The 20,413-nt window shown below is 57.3% G+C and overlaps 1 protein-coding gene across 4 annotated transcripts in view; it reads right to left on the reverse strand.

Moving 5' to 3' along the window:
- Positions 1-469: 469 nt before the first annotated feature.
- The window catches only part of FBLN1 (fibulin 1), a 117,220-nt gene continuing 97,276 nt past the window's right edge, over positions 470-20,413 (reverse strand). For all 4 annotated transcript variants that reach the window (XM_035696264.2, XM_035696263.2, XM_025456542.3 and 1 more), the window contains one exon: positions 470-1,274. In XM_035696264.2, the coding sequence (XP_035552157.1) occupies positions 1,135-1,274 (140 nt within the window). In that variant the 3' untranslated portion in view covers positions 470-1,134. The remainder of the gene's footprint in view (positions 1,275-20,413) is intronic.

Raw genomic sequence — 20,413 nt, forward strand, 5'->3', positions numbered from 1 at the left:
AAGGCTGTGTGACTTGGGCAGCTGAGTTCCTCTCTGAGCCCTGTTTGCTCATCTCAAAATTGTGTATGATCACGCCCACCTCACGGGGGTTCTGGGAGCTATAAGTGAAGTACTGCCTGCCAAGTGCCTGGGGACTCACTGTGCACGGGTGGTCCCTGCTTCCTGCTGAAGAGAATCGTTATTTCTCCCCAGGGATTTCTAGAGGGGACCAGAATCCCATAAGGAATACTCTCAGGAGCCATAGCTCCAGGCCTTGCCTAGCAGGGCAGGATGCGGGGCGTGGAGTGGGCCTGAACCACACTTCTCGGAGGGTGGGCGCAGCATCAGAAATGACATGGGTAGGAAGCTATTCCTATACACATGCCAGGCCCCACCCCAGGATCCCCCCAGGAGGGAGGAGGGGTCGTTCCCAGGTGCTGTGCTAGTGGAGAGCCCCATTCTTGAAAGACTCTTATGCACAGGCCGAGAGGAAAATCACAAAACTGTTTATTTTCCCACTCTGATAAGAAAAGATGGATGCAGGGTGCAGAGAAAACCCAGCCATTCTCTTGGTGACCACGCAGAATCCACACACAAACCCAACAGGCTGTGTCTTTCCTAAGGAATTTCTTTCTGCTTCCAGAGAACTGTAATGCACCTTCTAAGTGTTCCCCAAAGGCATTGTGTCATGCTGCTTCTGGGCAGAACTGGTCATACCTGCTACCTGACAACAGCCATGTCACTGGACATACAACATCCAACTGGCAAAAAAAAAAAAAAAAAAAGTACCAAATGTCAAATTTCATACAGTCAGTGCAAGAAACGCATTTCTCTTGGCATCTGGACTGGCTGCCCCCCGAAAAATGTCTTTCTTTCCTTGGTCCCTTGCAACGCCCCAGCCCATGGGCAGAGAAGGAGAGCAAATGTTAACCTTGGCGTAAAAAAAACAGCAATGTTTTCAACAAACAGTTGAGTAATTGGACTCATTATTTAAATATATCAGACGAACTTATTCATCTGGCCCAGCTTAATACATGTTGGCCTAACGCTACAAACAAATATGTTAATTTGAGAAACGTCAAGAGGGACAGGCATAGTTGTTGTAGCAATGACTTGGCCTGGAGGCACAGGTGTGGCTGCACCACGGATGGGCCCTCAGAACCAGTACTCGGAGACAAAGATGTGGACGTTGACAACGTTTCGGTGGGATACCACACCCCCGACCACGTAGTTCATCTCCAGCTTCAGGACAGCATGAAACGGACCCACGATGGGCCGTACTTGGCGCACAATACCTGGGGAGAGAAGAGAAGGCGTCTCAGACCTCATCACATTCCCACGCGGAGCCAACTGTTTGAGTCCCCTGCATGGCATCTACCTCCCAGGGGTCGCCCTGGGGCTCTGCTTCCACCTCCAGGGACAAATGATAGTGAGCTCACCCTGGCCATCTACCTGACAGAGGATTTGAAAGAGCCTAGAAATGGGTCTGGTGTGGCGTGGATGCCCAGTAGACGCCTGTCCCCCTCCTCCCTACCCACTGTCCCAGTCCTGACCCTTGGGAAGAAGCAAAGCAGACATGATCCTCTCTCCTGTGATATTGAAGATCACAGTGGGGTCCTGGAAGCCCTTTATCCAAGCACAGCTGTCCCCACCGCACATACCCCTGGACCCCTCACGGTCCATGCCTCTGTGGCGGATGACACCTGAGCTCATTGTAACAGATGAGCAAGAGGTGGCTCTGCCAACAGAGCCTCAGAGCAGGTCCAGCCTGAGCAGTGGAGCCTGGCCAGGGTGATGGGCAGGAGGTCAGGTGCTGGAGGGGAGACAGGTATTGGTTCCGGGGAAGCAGAAACCAATGTGTGTAGCAGCTGGGGAGGCAGGGGGTTCTGCGGCAGTGGAGGGACCACACAAAGGCCAGGACTGGCAGCCTCCTCCACCAGGGCTCAGAGTTCAGGGCACCGGCACAATCCATCTCCTGGGGTGGGTATTACCCCGGCTGGACTGTGCACGCACTGCTGCCCTTTCTGGACCTGATTTCTCAGCGAGCAGACGGTACCATGTGACCCCATCCTTGTGCACCGCCCGATCCAGACGGCCTAGCACAGCATCTGCCCCAGGTATGAGCTCTGGGTGTGCAGGGCCACCTCCCCGCCAGACCGAGGGCTCAGCTCTTCACCTCCACGTGCGTTCGTGCATTCCTCCATAGGCACCACGAGGCGTTCTCAGCGATACAGAGAAAATCACAGAATCCTGGCTTAAAGCCCACGGAGGAGCTAAGTAGGGGCAGTGTTCTGATAGAAGTCCAGCAGGGGAGAGTGGAGGAGAGCTGAGGAGTCTGAGGGAGTCAGGGAAGGCTTCTTGGAGGAGGGGGTCCCCCTCCTGCAGAGGAAGCAACGCAAGCCAAGTCTGCAGGTTGGCTGATCCCTAGTGAGTGGGCAAAGAAGCTGCTAAGGTTTAGGGAGGAATGATGTCCAGAGTCCTTTCTCCATCCCACCTGCTCTGATATTAGGGCCTGCCCAGGGTCATGTGATGTAGGGGGTGGCTCTTGGGCTGATCTTAAGCTCCTGAGGTGACATCACTGAAGGCGAGGGTGGGAAGAGTGGCCCAGTGGCCCTTGTCCGGCTGCACCACTGCACGGTGCTGGCAAAGAGCAGGCTTGGGGCCTGTAGCTCCACAACCATGTGCCGAGAGATCACCACAGATGGTTTGCTGCAGCAAACTCCAGGCTGGTTTCTACCGACATCCCTGCCACCGACCCCGGAACCCAGGAACCCAGGAACCCCAGAACTCAGGAACCCCGTGCGGGGCAGTGCAGCCAGGCCCAGGGGCCCGCCTCTGCTGCGTCATGGGCTTGGGGAGTCCCCCGCTCACGAAGGCCCTTCCCCACCAGCGCGGGGTCCCGGTTAGGAACACCGAGTTCACGCTCAGAAGGGGAGTTTGGGTGTGCCATCCCCCCCACCCCTTACACTCCCCGGGCTTATGTTTCAAAAGTGAAATGCCCAGCAGCAGGGGTGGAATTCCAGGCTATTCTAAGTAAACAGGGGCTTTAGCTCTGATGGAGAGATATTGTGCAGGCTGTCAGCACCCTTTCTCTGCCCCTGCCCGGCAGTGACATTGTAGCTTTGTCCTGGGTGAACGCCCTCGAACATCTTTATAGCTCACTGCTAAAGACGCAGGCTTGTCAGTGGCCCTCCGTCTGCCAGCGGCCCCCATGACCCGGCCACTCCCGCCTGCCCTGCTCTGGGCACAGAATCCAGGCTGGGTCATGGCGGGGGGGGGGCGGGGAGCTCGTGGGGAGTGCCTCCCCTGCTGTGTCCCCTCCCTGCTTCTTGTCACCCTCTCCCCACCCCTGGCCCGGGGCCCACAGTGGTGCCCACCAGACTCAGTGGCCTGGGTCACCTTCTGACTTCACCCACCCTGGGGACAGAGGCCATGACTCTGCTTCCAGTGCTCAGAGGAGTTTCCAGGTCTCCAAGGAAGAGGTGAGAGGCTGCAGGAGCCTGAGAACTATTTTAGGACAGAGGAGCGGTGGAGTGGAGGGTATACGTCTGCATGCTGTGGTTGGATGTGTATTTATTTCTATGTATCATTATTATATTTATATAGCATATAATTAATGCATGATATATATTCTAAATAACTTTGTTATTATTGTAATGCCAAATATATAACTACATAATATGAAATATGTAAATATACTTATTAAAAATATATTAGGGGCGCCTACGTGGCTCAGTTGGTTACGGGTCTGCCTTCAGCTCAGGTCATGATCTCAGGGTCCTGGGATCGAGTTCCACATCAGGCTCCCTGCTCAGCAAGGAGTCTGCTTCTCCTTCTCCCTCTGTCCCTGTCCCAGTATATGTTCTCTCTCTCAAAAAGCTGTTTATTTTATTTAAAATCTTTAAAATATATGTATTAAAACCTAACATATATGAATATTATTGTATTATATATAAAATTAGTAATTATATATTTTAAATTTATATAAACTGCAATATATCTGTTATATAAATGTTTATATAAATTTATGATTATATAAAAAGATAAAATGTACTTATGAACGTATATGTAAAATAGAAATGTTATAAAAAAATTTTACACACACATTTGAATAGCATGAACAGTTCAGACCCATAGATGTTTCTAGGCATGTATATGTGTGCCAAGCATGGCGCTAAGTTAAGTATGTAAAGGAAATGATGGGCTATCCTCATGGCTCAGAGAGGGGACAGGGAATAGTAGTACGATCCCAGAAGAGTTTGTTAACCTTCCTGCGTTTTAATTTGCTCTTCTGTGAAACAGGGATTAAAAATAGCAACCTTGGGACACCTGGGTGGCTCAGCGGTTGAGTGTCTGCCTTTGGCCCATGACGTGATCCCGGAGTCCCGGGATCGAGTCCCACATCAGGCTCCCTGCACGGAGCCTGCTTCTCCCTCTGCCTGTGTCTCTGCTTTTCTCTTCGTGTCTCTCATGAATAAATAAATAAAATTTAAAAATAAAAAAATAAAAACAGCAACCTTCAAAATCAGAAACAAAACAAGCAGAAGGACATACTCCTCTGTCCCCTTCAGAAATGATTACTGTCCAGCAAAAAGCATTCTAATTCCAATTTAAATGGGATCTGATTTTCAAAGTATGGCTGATTTCTTGCATGATGGAAAAATAGAGCAAGTATTGGGGATTTTTATTGGATTTGATTTTAAAATCGTACTGAAAGGAAAGCCCCGAATGTGTAGAAAGTGCTTGCATCTGAATCTATCACGTTGGGCGCTTTCTGAGGTTTGGTCTCTGCCAAGCAGTGGCTCGTTGTTCGGCCACAGCTGAGTGCTGCGACAAAAGAGGCACAGAAAGGAGCCAGGGGCTGCGTCAGTGAAAGGGGTGCTGGGAGGGCCGCTGGGAGGTGGGCTCAGCTTCTGATGCAGGTCACATTCAGAGCCGGGGTTTCCGCAGGGGCTTTGCATTTAACCAGAGAAATGATTAAGGCGGTACAAACACGCGTGCTGCAAGTGTGAAACAAGAAGGCGTGGATGTCCATAGCTCAGAAGTGTGTCCCTTGCCTGGCCCTCTGCACCGCCCCTCCCCCCACTTCACGAGAAGGAGTTCTCTACCCCTTTCCTCTGCCCTGAATGCCCACCTCTAACCACCACCCCAGCTAACCCAGCGCTCCTTTTCCAGGCCACACCCATTCTGTGGACCTGACCGCTACTTCTTTTGCCCAGTCACGCCTCCCCTGGAGCTCTGGTTTGGGTGAACATGTTCCCTCCATTCCCAGGTAGTTGAAGCTTGAATTTCACCTCCTAGTCTTCCCTTTGACCAAACTCAGGCCTTCTCCTGGTATTACTTCTTTACAGCTTTCCTACCTACCAATCCATCCATCCATCCACCCATCCATCCATCCACTATCCATCCATCCACCCACACACCCATCCATCCATTTATCTATCCATCCATTTATCTACACATTCATCCACCATTTATCCATCTATCTACCTGCCTACTCTACTCACTCACCCATCCATCATCCATCCATCCATCCATCCATCCATCCATCCATCCACCCACCCATGCACCCATCCATCCATGCATTAGATAACATTCTGCACAGGTAAGGGTTAAGATTCTACAGACATTTAAGTTGGATTTTGAAGAATAATTATGAGCCTAGGAAGCAGGAAGGGCATGCACAAACCCCCCAAAATGATGGTTCAGGCCAGTTTTCAGAACAGTGCCAATCCTGGGGAGAGAAAGGCAGATGAGGCTAAGGAGGTGGTCACGGCCTGCTCCCAGGGCCTCACAGAACCAGGAATCTGGGTCTGCAATCTCCTGGCTTCCTCCCCACCACTGACTCTAGACCAGTGTTCATTCAGAACCACCAACAACCTTCCTACTGCTGAGAAACAACGGAGGGAGGAAGAAAGAGATATGCTGCCCATCTGTGGCACCGCAGAGACTGGAAAGCCTCCCCAGGGGCCCAGTTCCACCCATCGACTTGATTCTGCAGATATAATATTGTCATCTGCTATGTGCCAGGCACTGGGGACCAGCTGGACTGCTTATGTCCTCTTTTATGAAGCCTCCCCAGCCCTGGGGTACCTGATACCCGGTGTCCCTTGGCTGTAATGCCACATCTGCCTGTGGCAGGGAAGCTACACAGTTGGCTCCTCCTTCAGGGGCAGCATCTGCACCTGGTTCATCTCTGTCCCACACTCCCCAGCACAGGGCCTGGGGCGGGGCACAGTAGGAGCTCCATCATGATTATTGAGTGGGATAAAGGCGGAGGAGGAAAGAAGACAAGAGGAAAGAAAGAAGAGCAGAGCTTGAGCTTTCCCCCAACCTAGGAGGGAAGACAAAACTCCGTCCTGAAGGAAGGAGGAGCCACTGAAGGCTCCAAAGGACGGTACTTAATGACCAGCCTGGCAGCAAAATGCATTTCCATCATGCCTGGCGTGTCCGTCTGACCCGCTGGGGTGTGTCCCTCCCCAGCTCTCCAGAGCCCCAGAAGAAAAAAAAAAAGGCCGTGGTGCCGAGTTCAACTGCGTTAATCTTCCAAATCCTTGTCCTTGGCATTTCTGCTTCGGGTCTCAGACGCTGCTGGTATTTCTCGGCGTGTCTGTGCCTCTTAAAGATATAATTAAGCCTTTTTTTTCCCCTTTGAAAAATGTAGGCCCCTCGGGCACTTCGCCTTCACGTCTCGTCTCTGCTTTGTGCATTGCAGCTGAGGCACCGGATCCAGGACCTGAAACGAAGCACATGGGTCCAACAGGGGGACCTTCATCACCTCATGGGGTCTGAGGTCTGCACTCCTGGCACTCCCGGGCATCCCCCGGCGTCTGCTGCTTGGCGCGGCACTCGATGCCCATCTGTTGTGTGCAAGGATGAAAAGCAGCGATGGAGCTGTCTGCATGGGTCTCACAGTGAGACGCTGAACTAGAGAGAGAGACCCGTGGGTTCCTCGGCTGGTTCCGTGCTGACCAGTGGTGTGACCCTGTGCAAGTCGCCGTGCGCTCTCGAGTTCAGCCTTCAACCCAGAAGTCCTGTGATTCCGACTGACAAGGAATACTGGCGTGAACGGGGCTGTCAGAGAGGATTTTAGGAAACCAGGTGATGAATCAAGAGACGTTGTGGTTCTCTCATGTCAGTGGACATTAACTGTGCTTTTAAGAGAGACCCGGCTTAGCAAAGATAGAGGTAAGAAAGTCACGAGCCCACGTCATAAAAAGACTGAGAAGCTGTCACTGCTTGAAACCAGATTAGGGAGCTATTTGCTCTCCTGGTGGCCAGCAGTCCCCCCACGGCTCTATCTTTCTTGGCCACTCCTGTGTCTCTGGTCTGTGGCACAGAGAGGGCCCTTCGTTCTACTTTGTACCGGACGCACAGGAGGCCCTCAGCCCACATTTGCTGAACGCATGAGTGAATGAACGTGACACCAAAGCACAAAGCACAGTTTATAAAATGGAAAAGTGTCACCCAGAAAGCGGAGCGTGGGGAAAGAACGCACAGTGGCAATGGTCACCGAGTTTTCCGTGGTGGTCGGGGGAGTGGGGACGAGGGAGAGCTGGGCCGCACTGTCTGGCCCTGGTGGCTGCCACGCAGAGCCCAGGACAGGGAGGGCCGGGAGGAAGGGGGAGCGCCGGGCCCTGAGGACGAGGTGCAGGGACAGACGACCCCTAGGTCAGAGGAGACCCAAGCGGTCACACCAAACACACGCATGACGGGCAACCAAGAAGGAGCAAATCATCGCCCATGTCTCAAGTTCCTTTGGCACAAATAACGATCCCTGCACATGAGGGTTATGGGCGTAGACGAGTGGCAGAGGAGAACTCGAGGAAACGAAGATACACTGCTGTATGTTGTATGCTGATATAAAAAAGCCAGAAAACTAGATGGGGCGCTGGCCAGCTCAGGCAAGAGTGTGCGACTCATCTCGGGCTTGCGAGTTCGAGCCCCATGTCAGGCCTAGAGATTACTTAGAACAGAACAAAACTAGAGCCTGGATGGTCTGGGGGAGGGACACACAGCAGGAGAAGGGGAAGGGGAAGGGGAAGGGGAAGGGGAAGGGGAAGGGGAAGGGGAAGGGGAAGGGGTGGATCCCCTATGCCCATCGCTTCTGCAGTCCTCACCACAGTGCGGAGGGGAACAGGCCATCCCCGCCCTTCCTGGGGGGAGGAGAGGGGGCTCTGAAGGCCTGATGTCCCAGGTCACACGGTGCACAGCTCTGGAAGCCATCCAGCTGGGACTGACCCCAAAGGCCAGCTCTTCCCACCTCCCCACCGCGTCTCTTCCCTCCTCACAATGCCACGTGATGTGCAGGAATCTTCCAGAACGTGCTGCCCTCGGCCGGGTCAAGCACGGGAGAAAGGAGCCATGAAGCAGTCACATCTGTAATCGGCGGCAGGGGAACTGAGCTCCCGAGACCTTGTCTTCTCTTCCTGTCCTGAGAAAACCCAGGCTTGGACGGAAGGGGGACAGATGTCTGGGCTGCATATTTAAAATACCAATTGGCACTCGACATGTCTCCGCAGAACTCACCATCCATACTCCTGGGCTGTTAGAAACATGCTGCCCCCAGCGGCCCCCCGTGAGCTGCAGCAGCTTGGACGGGGCAGGTGCAGGCAGCTGCGACAGCAGCCCCGCAGCCACCCTGCCCGTCTGGGAGAGCGACACGGCCCTGCGCTAGGCCTCCCTGCCTCCCTCCCACCCTCCCTCATGTGGAAGCTGACATTTCCACAGTGCTTTGTCCTCGGGCCGCCCACTCCCGTCCACTGGTCCGTCCTCCTTGTCGTGTGTGCTCCTGTAGGAGGAAGCAGGCTTGGTGGGTCCAGTGCGTGAGCTCTGAGCATCAGGGAGCCGGCCCCGGGCCACCGCCCCTTCCACCGAGCTGCGTGGCTCACCAGAGGAAGAGAAGGCCGGGCACTTTTCTGGAAGGATTCACCGTCTAATGCACCGACTTTAACGGAGTTGGCCAGAAATGTGGCCGTGACGGGAGGGATGAGAAATAGTTCCTGCCCCTACCACCTGCCTGCTGGGGTCCTTGCGGCCCAGACTCAAGCTCACCAGCACTCGCATCTCCCCAGATGGCCTCTTGCCCCAAAGCTGCTGTCCTCCAGCTCTAGAGAACTGGGACCCCTCTCAGCGGCCCCCCGGCTTCCATCCCTCCCGCTCAGTCACCACGGAGGCAGACGGGTTCCATTTGCCAGACTCTGCAGACCCCCCATCTGCTCCAGGCCCGGCCCCGCTCTGCTCAGGTCAGGGCCCACTGCCCTGCTGTGGCTGCACCCAGGCTTCCAGAACACAGGTCGAATCCAAAGGTTGCACCCTGGGGGTGTGGTGTGGCTCTGCCAAAAAAAAAATCACGTCTCACCCACCATGGCCCCCAGCTCACAGCAGGTGGAGCTCACCTTGCTGTCAACCTGACTTAGAGTTAGAAACCTGGGGGTGCCAGAGAGGGGCAGGTCCCGCCCTCCGCTCTCCAGAGGGCCCTCCTTCTGCGCAGGCATGCAGCATGGGCACCCCGAAGCCCAGGTCCCGACCACAGCACGGTGCCCTCTCCCTCCTTTGCAAGCACGATGCCCTCGGTCTGGGCGTGCACTATGCTGGGTGCCGTGGTGACAAACACCAACCTGAGCACCTCCTGCGGATGGTGTGGCAGCAGAGGCTGGGGAGTAAGGAGAGCAGCTTCGGTGGAGCTTGGGACAAGTGCTCACCCCAGCCCGGACACTGCAGCCCTCGGAAGCTTCGAGAGGGAGTTAGTCTGGAAAGAACAGCGCGGGGGCCAGGGGCAGGGAGTGCTCAGAAATTCAGATACGCAGAGGACCCGGCTGGACCCCCCGAGTAGGCCTTCATCTTGCCCAGGGTCGCACGGGAAGGTCACGGCACAGGAACCCCACATGGGGTCCCGACAGCATGCACGCATTCCTGAGCATGCCACCGAGTCCAGCAGGAATGCACAAGGCCACGGGCACGGTGCCCCGGCTACAGGCATGAGTATTTCTCTGTTCCCGTGCCTCAGTGTCTCCTCTGTTGATGGGGAGAATCACCTGCCAGGTTGCTACAGGCAGCATCTCTAATGTTCTGGAAGAGGGCCTGGCACCCAGCAGGGCCCTGGAGGGTTAGCTATTAGTCCGATGACGGTGATAACTAGGACGCCACTTGGGGTCCCGAGTCCCCGCCTCGAGGGGACGCTCCTTGCAGAGTCCGTCTGGAAACGCCCGACATCGAGGCTGGGAAACTCTTCCTGATGAGGGGGGGACGATGAGTGTCTGGGTCCTTGGCACATTCACGGTCATCAGGTGAGGCTGCTGTAAGACCCGAATTATCATCAAATTTTTCTTTCCTTCTGAGTTTGCAGGACATGCCTCTACTGCTCTTTGGCCAAAACAAGTTCGTTTTTTTGTTTTGTTTTAATAAAGAATGATTTATGAATGTGCCCGCTGATATCGAAGGCTTTTCCAAAGGTGGGTGACCGCAGCAGCGGTAGGAGGGTCAGCGGTCACCCTGGGGGGAACACGGAGCCTCTGCTCTGGGCTCGCGTTAACCCCATGGTGACTGGAAGTCAGCAGGTGCGTGTGGCTCTGCAGCGGGCCGGGGGCCGGGCCTGGGTGACCTCCTCGTGCGTGTGGTGGGTGTGTGCACGCACGTGTGCAAGAAAGGAAAACAAGCAGGGTGATGGAGCGGGGCGCTGCACAGGTGAGCCCCTGGAGGTCCTGCCTCAAGGAATTCACAACTCGTGGAAGAGCAAGTCTGGCAGGAATGCACAAGGCCACGGGCACAGCACCCCGGCCACAGGCATGGGTATTTCTCTGCTCTTGTTCACGGATCTTCCAGAAGGGACCTCCAGCGACCCTGCTCGGAGCATCTCCCCTCCACCCCGTCCACCGGGAGGGCCTTGCCAAGGTCACCAGCGGCCTGGGTGTCACCGAATCCAAGGGGTGTGCCGTCCTCCAGGAAATGCCGACCCCTCCTCCAGGACATCGGGCTCCGGGCTCCTACCCTGCCCGACCTGTGGCGCCTGCTCTTGGCCGCTGCTCTCTGTGTCCACAGCTGCTCCCTCCGTGAGCTCGTGGGGTCTTGGCTCCAACCACCGTCCCCACGCTAACCTCTCCCAAGCTCATCTACTCCACATCGCACCACCGTGGGGCCGTGGCACCTCGATCCTGGAGTCCAAACTGAACTCCTGGCCTCCCCAAAGCTCCCATAGCACAGCCTTCCCGCCTCAGCAGACGGCAACGCCAGTCTTCTCTTTTTCAGACCAAAGTCTGTGTGGTTATCTGCTCCACATCCAGCTCAGAGCAAAACGTGGCACTCCCTCCCAGTGACGCCCGAATCTGTCTCCCTGTCACCCCTTCTGCTGGACCCACATGGGGTCCACCATCACCTCGGCCTAGCTGGCAACGAGAGCCTTGGGCCTGCACACAGAGGGAGCCTTGGAAGTATTAAGTCATCGTACACCTCACCTCAGGACCCTTGGGTGTTGGACAACTGTCTCCGACGACCAAATTTAAAGCTGCTCCTTGAGCAGCCCGGGTGGCTCTGTGGTTCAGCACCGCCTTTGGCCCAGGGCCTGATCCTGGAGACCCGGGATCGAGTCCCACTTCAGGCTCTCTGCATGGAGCCTGCTTCTCCCTCTGCCTGTGTCTCTGCCTCTCTGTCTCTCTCTGTGTCTCTCATGAATAAAATAAAATCTTCAAAAAAATAAAAATAAAAAAATATAGCCACTCCTCTGCTCTCACTCGCCTCCCCTGACCATGAACACATTCTACTCGTTTCTTGTCTGTTCCTGCCCTCTGGAATAAAATGTGTATGTGGCAGGGATTCATGCCTGCCTGCCTGTCTGTCTGTCCTGCTGTGTCCCCTGGGCCAGGACCTGCCCCTGCAGGGCACAGACACTGTTTGCCGGAAGAAGGGATATGAGAAGAGTCCCTAAAGAGGCCCATCAGGGTGCCTGGAACACAGGGGAGGAGACGAATGCTCCGCCTGTGGGGGTGTGGAGGGCAGGCAAGAGGAGATGGCACTGACCTGGGCTTTGAGGGGTGCATAGGAGTGTCCCCAGAGGAGGAAGAGGGGAATATCATAGCTAATGTCCAGGAGAAGAGAGGGGCCTGAGGCACGGGCTGGTGTGGCTGGAGTGCAGTGGAGGGAAAGAAGGGACGAGAGTGCTGAGGATGTCTCTGTGGCTGGGCAGCCGGCAGTCCCAGCAACGGCTGGCTGTAGGGGTGCGAGGGGAGCTATGGCAGAGGGTCCCTGGCTGCACTGTTAGGAACTGAGTGGTTAGAGCACCATCTGCCATGACCTGGAAGCATAACTGCAGAGGGAGGGGGGATGCTTTGGGCCGTTGGGGCAGCAAAGGCAGGAGCAGGGTTGCCAGCGCCACTTGGGTGGACTCTAAAGCACTGAGCCCCGCTGAGCCCTGGGAGGGTCCAGCGTGAGCCCGGGGGGCTGCCTGGAGGCATCATCAGCTGTGAGAGTCTGCGCCTGGGAGCTTGGTGGCGAGCGCCCTCCCCGTAGGGCTCCAGCTCTGCAGGGTTGCGGGGTCAGGTGCGCGCGGGGCCCCAGGCCCCCCAGCTCACGGCCGCCTCTCACCCTCATCCCGTCCCCTGTCCCCTCGGAGGGACCCTCCCGCCTGCCCTCCTTGCCCCTCCACCCTCAGGGGGAAGTCAGGCCGCGGCGCATCCCAGGCCCAGAGGCGGCGGGGCCGGCACCCGGGAAGCACGCTGGCTGCCGGCCAGGGTGTGGCCCGGGGTGACGGGCGGGCTGCGCCTCCGGGAGAAGAGAGGGCGCCTAATCCCCGGGATTTGCCGTGAAAGCAGGGAGAGGGCCAATCACTCGTCACCCGGCAGGGACAGCCGCGCTGTTGTTTTTAGGTGGAATTTCTGAATGTCATCTGTAATGTGTACTGATCCCGGGCCAAGCTTTCTGAATCAGGCTGCAGGACAGGGTCAGCCGCACATGGTTAACCCCTTAGGGGGTGATGATTTTAAAGAGGGGATCTGCGCCCCGCCGGCCGGACCCAGCAATGGTGGCCTGAAGCCGGATGGTTGGGCAAACAAGCACTTTGCTCTGAAAGAGGCCTCCTCTGGCGGGGGGCAGAGGCGCCGAGAGGTGGCATCTTCGCTCACCAGCTGTAGCAGGGCTGCAGCGTGCCAGTCTGTATGTTGCGCACGCACTGCCCATGGAAGAGGCTGCACGCGGTACCCCACTAGGGCTTGGCAGTGCACAGCACACGCAGCTGGATGCGGCGGCCCTGCCACGCCCCACTTCTCTCTCTCCCTGAGACATGAACAGGTACGGAGCCTACAGGAGCTCGGACGGCAGGATACTGGGGAGGCCAGGAGGCAGCTTCGTGAAAGCGGCTCTGTGGCTTGGGTGTCAGTTTGCCGCCGGGCACCCAGCCCAGGGCTTGGCCTGGAGCAGGAACTCGGGATGTTCTTGTTGAGTGAGGTAAGTCGAGGATGGCACGACCTGGAAGGCAGGCCCTCCAGCACCCCGCTTCGGCTTGGCCTGCCTTGCCCGCCCAGGCCGCCAGGATAGCTCCCAGGGAGCCGGAGCCGCTTTGGGGTGAACGCTCTCGGTGCTGCCTCACCCTGGCCTGTCGTCCCCTCAGGGGGCACCGAGCTCTCACCAGCTCCAGCTCCAAAGGGCTTCCTCGCTGACGCTCATGGATCTCCTAACGACCCACCCAGCTGTGTTCAAATACGCACGGGTGGCTGTTAGCCCAGCAAGGCATGTATGACGGCGATTTTGCGGAGATGACGGCTGAGGCTCAGAGAGGTTGCCTGGGTCACACAGCTGCGAACAGTGAAGCAGGAATCAAGCCCAGAACGTCCAGCGCTCGCACTGCGGCCACAGAGACTCCATCACATTTTGCCCCAAGAGGGCCACCCCCAACTACTAGTATCTTTCAAAAGATAACCTTGAAACAGAGTGAACGGTAAACTTGAACCAGTAATAATCCTTACATATATTAAAAATCTCCCGGAGAAGTTTCAGTCCCATCAGTACTCATTTTCTGCACACTCATTGTGCGCCAGGCGCTGCTAGGAGCTTTCACATAATCATTTCGCCTAATTACGTTAATGGGTGTCTATAATTAGGGCACATCCCTTCTACTCCTGACATAGGTAACCATCCCTAAGGTGAGTGGGACAATCACGTGATCCTCCATTCATTCAGACTTTACGGAGCACAGGACTAGCTGCCACAGTGCCCGGGGCAAGAACAGGGATGCTTCAGTTTCTCGGGGACCTTGGGGCCCTCAGAGCTGCCCACGAGGCCAAGGACCTCGGGGCAGGCCCCCCTGCTTGGGAGCTGCAGCTCTGAAGCACTGGCTGCAGGCCCCGGGGCCAGCCCTCTGATTTTCTCTTACAGAAGCAGCGACACCATCCCGCAGGGCAGCGCAAGGGGTGCTCACAAGCGGTGGGCTCTGTGCGTGGGGATGAGGGGATGCACACGGGGGCACCAGGCGACTTGCCCACTCCCCAGCAAAACCTCCAGATCCTGCCCCTGGGCTCAGGGCGGCCTTGCATCGGGGACGGGAGGCCAAGGCTTGATGTTACGGTGTTATCCCTCCTCCAGCAAGTACCAAACATCTGGAAATCAAACCCCGTGTGCGTCCACACGCTCATCTGCATCCTCATGCCAACCCTTAGCCACACCCATGCCTACGCACACCTGTATACACTCACTCCTAAACTCACAACACCCCAGACACACATGCTGCACGTGCACACACACTGTCGGACCCGAGGGCTTTCCCAGGAACAAATTCACAAATGGAGTGGGGTCCGAATTTGTCTTCAGATTCGTAGGTTATAATTAACGCGAGTCTCCAGCCAGAGCGTCCTGCCCAGCCCACCAACAAACCCCCTTCGCTGCAAGTGCCCATAAGGGGTGCAGCTCAGCCCCGGGCTGAGCGGCCCCCCAGTACAGCCCTGGACCCCCCTCACCTGCCCCCTGTGGGCAGACTGGGAAGAGGCAGGCCCAAGGGTGCCGAGCAGTGGCCCCCTGGTGTGGCCGCCTGTGGGAACAAAAATGAGTCAGGACCGTGCAGGTGGAGAAGCAGAGAAGCCTGCTCCCTCCCTCAGCATGGGTCAAACCTCACCTCTTGACCACCTGGGCTTGCCCACAAGCAAGGGGCTCTTTACTCACAAAGGGGTGGCCCGAGGCCCAAGACCCCATGGCCAGGAGCACCACCGCTGCTCAAAAGGAGAGGCTTCACTACCTACCCCGTCTGACTGCTGCTGACAGAGGCCAGTGGTATAGATGCTGGCTGGTGTAGACCAGATGAAAACAGGGCTGTGCCATGAGGTCCACAGGGGTGGGAGGCCCTGGAGACAGGTGGCTCAGGTCTAACTTGCATCCTCAAATGCTCCCCAGCTGAGAGGCCCTGGCAAGCAAGCAGCCTAGTTCCACTGACCTCAGTTTTCTCATCTGCGAAGTGGGGACAACCACCAGCTCTGGCTGCAGGAGGCTGCAGAGGGATCTAGAAGCACTGCGGGCAGTGGGAGCCTCCCAAGGAGCATGGCAGACCTCCAGTAGCTCCCTGCTGGCCATAGAAGTCCGTGGAGGCCTGGCCCTGGGACCCCTTGCCACTTCTCTTCTTGCTCCCGTAGTTTATCCTCCATACTCTGGTAGCACCGGCTGTGCAGGGTGCTTCCCACCCACTGCCTCTTGTGCTGCCTCTGGGCCAGGGATACCTCTGCCTGGCTCACCCCTACTCGGCTCTCAAGACCCAAGGCTTGCGTTACCTCTTCCGAGAAGCCTCCCTTGACTGCTCTGCGAGGCCAGCTGGGCTGCCTCTCGTCTGCATGTCCAGCACATTCCACACTGTACGGGAAGCCTCTGGTTTGGTGTCTGCCTCCCTCTCGGGCTGGGAGCAAGCAGATGGTGTGGGATGTATCCCTCTCAGCTACCTCAGGCTCCTAGAGCCGACCGAGGCCTGGCCACAGGAGGCCTCCACGTGTTTCCTGGGCTACACGGGAGGTTTGGTGGTAGGGCGACAGCGTCGGCGAGACCTCCAGGTACAACACACTCGGTGGGCAGCAGAGGGAGAGCTGGTGCGTGTGCACGCATGTGCAGGTGTGCGGTCACCGGGGATCAAAACCCGACCTGCATCTGGCCCCTGTGCTGCCAGGTGCCTGGGTCCGTGAAGAGCGTGACATTATTGCAAACCCCAGAACTTTCAGAGGTTACCGTTGAGAGCTGCTGCCCTGCGCCCACACTGACGGCGCCCCGCCGAGTGACACCTGGGCAGAGACAGACCAAGACTCACGTGGGAGAGGCTGTCTTGAAGCTTCAGGGCCACACTTTCTGAGTTAAGACCACACCCACCCCCTTGAAACGTATATATATACGGTCAGGATGTTTAAAACACCACCCCACCGAGGGAGGAGACAAGGTCCTGGGGCAGCCTGCCCTGACGCTTCACCCAGCCAGGGCTGCACCATCCAGGGGCTGCCTCCTCCATGCAGCATGCAAAGATTTGCCCCAGTGGGGTGACCAGGCTCTGCCCCCACAGCACCTCTGCGCTCTCCTGCCACTATCTAGGGACGGTCAGCCTCCCTAGAGGCTGAGACTGCGTGCTCCCCTCCCAGCACATAGTAGGTGCTCAGGAAGCACTGTGGAGTGGGGGAGACAGCTAACTGCTCACTCCCGGTGCCCCTACCCCGGCGATGCCCACTGCCAACCCCCCTGACTCCGGCCCTGAGGCTGCCCGGGCACCAGGGAGCCACGTTGGCGCGGCCAACATTGGCTGCTTGCAGATTCCTCGATGTGATCAGAGGGAAGGGAGGACGGCTGCTGGAAGAGACACGCGGGCAGCTCAGGGGAGCAGCCTGCGTGGGGAGCTGCTGCTCGCGCCTGCTGGAAAGCTACACGCCATCGTTTACTTCCAGGGTCTCCGAAGCCATGGGGCGTGGACGCTCAGGGCCCAGGTCAATGGGAAAGACTGGTGAAAACCTCACGAGGCCCGAGGCTGACACCGTGGGGAATGCCGACGCTTATTTGTTCTTTTGGGTTCGCCGTTTTTAGCACAATTAGAGCCTTCCCGGTAATTATGCAAAGACTCAAAAACAAAACTCCCCACTCTACTGGGGGAGAACAATTAGCAAGTCCATCTCTTTTATTTCAGCTCATTTCAGAGGCTGGGAGAGCTAACTACCTAGTAGTTTTAGGGCTGTTCTCTCCAGGGGCCGGGCGTGAAGGATTCCAGTAAGAACAGGACATGTGAGATGTTATGACCCAGGGTGGACCTTGCGGAATCATGGCTCGGTCACATCCTGGTGGCCCTTTCTTGCCAGGGAGGGTCCGCGCTACAGGAGGCTGTGACCTACGGAGCCCGTGCGAGCCGGGGCGCTCCTGTCTTTCCAGCACGGCCTTGGGTAGTCGATCGCTTACTGTATGTCCATGCCTGATGGGGAAGCGGGGTCCCAGCCCCCACGGTGCTCGGGCTCCACGAGGACCCTCAGTGCACGAGACGGGTGTGTGGCCGGTGGGGATGCTTCTCGAGAAGCCACTAGGTCCCCCGTCCACCTGCCCGCGGGCCAAGGATCACGCGGGCCTCTACACAATTGAAAGATGAGTCTAGAAAGCAACTAGCTCCTCTTGGCTTTGCGGGGCAGGGAGGTCTTCACAGAAATGCTGGCAAAGCTGACCCCTGGTATAGACAGATTTCCTGTCCTTGGAGGGAGGGTGGCAGGGAGGGCCGGGGCTCCGTGGGCAGCCGTGGCCCAGTGGCCTGGGGAGGGGGTGGCCCTCGGCAGTGGGTGTGGAGGTGCTGAAGGGACCCTGCCCGTGCCCGTCTCAGCCAGGGTGCCCCCCCATCCCGAGCTACTACCTGTAGGACCTCCTAACTGCAGCCAGTAGCCCGCAGAGAGAGGCACGAATCCGGGGCTGGATGCAGGAGGCTTTGTCGTGGCCCCAGAATACCTGAGGCATTAAGAGGGCATTTTTGCACAAGCTAAAAATGCTTTCTTCATTTTTCACTGACAGCTGGTTAAGGAGGAATGCAAGAGGATGGCCGCTCGGGCTTTCTGCAGACAGCAGGCTCGGCCCTGCTGCAGAGCCGCCTTTATCCCCCCTAAGAATGGGCTTTTCAAGGATACATTAGGGGAAGGCCTGGCCCTTTTAGGTTCTGAGTGGACTCGGGGCACTTTCTTCTGCTGTTATTTGGGGCAAGGATGAGCTCCATGGCCTCAGGGTCCTGGCAGCCTGTACACGCCTTATTTCTCTGGGACCCAAACCCTCAGTCACTTTGCCCAAGTCAGCCCGAGCAGTCGGTGGGCTCCAGGTGTTTGGGGAGCATCCAGCTCTGGCCCACTTTGTCCCCAACGCCAAGGAGCGGAGGACGAGCCTCTTGCTGTCTCTGGCCCTTCCTCCCACAGGGTTGTGGCGGGGAGGAAACACATCTGTGGAGATTCAGCTCAGACCTCACCTCCTCCACGGAGCCTTCCTGACCTCGGTGTCCAGTGCCCGTACGGGGCACGGCCTACAGTGGGCAGGTGTTCAGCCAACACCTGTGAGTAGGTCTGGGTCCCTTCCCAGGCACTACAGGCAGCATGGGGCTGCACACTGGTTCTCGCGGGGCCCAGGAGTCCCCTAAATCCTGCCAGGCACAGCAGATACAGAGGCTTGAGTGGCCCTGGAAAACATTTTCTTCCCTTCCACTGACATAAAGCGTTTCTGTCTAAGACACTGCTTGAAATGAGAACCAAGCCACCAAAAACAAGTTTGCAAACACCCAGGCCCCACAGTGTTTCAGAGGCTCCTCTCAGGTGGTTATTTATCTGCCTTCCCTCCTTTGTCCAAGGGCGACAATCACACCCATCCCTGGAGGCACTTGTGAGAGCTGAGTGGGGTGCAGGTAAACATGCTTGGCTGTGGCTCGCAGGCCGCTCCTGCCTGGGCTCAAGTCCAGCAGCGAACCAGCCACGGCAGGTGGACAGGCCTGTCGCTGTAGAGCTGTGCCCGTGTCCAGTGCCAGCAATGCCAGCCCAGCTACCCCCGGGGCCCAGAAGCTCCCAGGGGACACAGGAGTTTTTTGGGACAGAGGAGGAAAAGGGAAAGAGGTGGGAAGAGACCTGAGCAGAGAAATAAGGGAGTGACCGGCGGGCAAGGAGATGAGAGTCCAACCCGAAACATGGCCCCGAGTCCCACCTCGGTGAGACCCTGGCATCTGGACTCCTCTGGCCTCCGGCCTCTACTTGGGGGATGACACTGGCAGGAGGCAAACTCTGGGACCCTGGTCAGATGCGTGTGTTGCAATAGACTGAGGGGCAGGGGGTGCCGGGCCTACCTGGAAGCAGGACGACTCCTCCAGGGCCACCCCGGGCCCCCCTCCACGCAGAACCAGCCCAGATTCCAAAGACCAGGGCACGCGTGACCAGGTGCAGTGAGGGACGGCCGCTCAGTCTTTGTGGCCTTACCCACATTCCTCCCAGGGGCTCCCCACTGTGCCTTGCTCTGCCCTGAGGCACCATGAGAAACCCGGCACACCCTCCTCCCTCTCCGGGCCTCGATTTACCCCTCTACAGAAAAGCGGGAAGGGATGGTCTCCAGGAGCCTCCAGGCTCCGACACGCCGAGATTTTCTGCCCCAGTGGATGGGAAGCCGAGAGACAGAGGCTCCCAGGTGAAGTCTGTCTGGAGCACGGATGTGGCTAGAAAAATGCACTGGTGGGCACTGAATCTGGGCCCAGCTGCTGCCAGGCCCGACTTGGGTGACCCAGGAGGGATGAAGCTGGGAACGGAAGGTGTCAGCCCTGCAAGGAGCCCCCGTGGGCCCTTGGGTGCGTTTGTGGGGCCACCTCTCTCCTCCGCTGGAATGCAAAGCCCTCGGGGGCAGGCAGTGGTGCTCATTCACCTCTGTCCCCACGAATGTCCAGCCCGGGCCCAGCGACAGATGGGGGCTCGGGAAAGGAGCAAAATGGAGAGAGTGAATGAGGGAAGCAGAAGGCTCTGAGTCCAGCTCTTGGGGTTCCAGGCCAGGATTCACCCCGCAAGGCCGCTCGCAGCCATGCCCGCCGGCCTAGCATCGGAGCGCAGGGCTGGCAGGAATGCCCGCGTTGCAGGTGGGTCGCCACCACCCCCGCCCAAGCGGGACACAGCCTGACCCTGCGCCCCCAGCCCCCGACCATCTGCCCTCATCCTCAGGCCCCCAGGCCTCTTCATACAGCATGGGGGAAACAGCCCCGGGGTGGGCAGTGACTCAAGGGTAAGCAGCAGGTTTTATGGCTGCTGACAGCCAAACTGCACGCCCTCCCCTCCCCGTGGAATCCTAGCGAGGACTAATGTGCCATTAATTGTAATTAACTAATTATTCCTGCTGCCAACTAGCGGAGGAGGCGGCTGGGGGTGGGGAGCCCCTAAATGACTCAGTCATGTTTACAACATGCAAACCCATTTAAGAGCTTGTAAAGTCGCTATAAATGGCTCTTTGGCAA

Source organism: Canis lupus, chromosome 10, assembly GCF_003254725.2.
Source record: "Canis lupus dingo isolate Sandy chromosome 10, ASM325472v2, whole genome shotgun sequence".
NCBI lineage: Eukaryota > Metazoa > Chordata > Mammalia > Carnivora > Canidae > Canis > Canis lupus.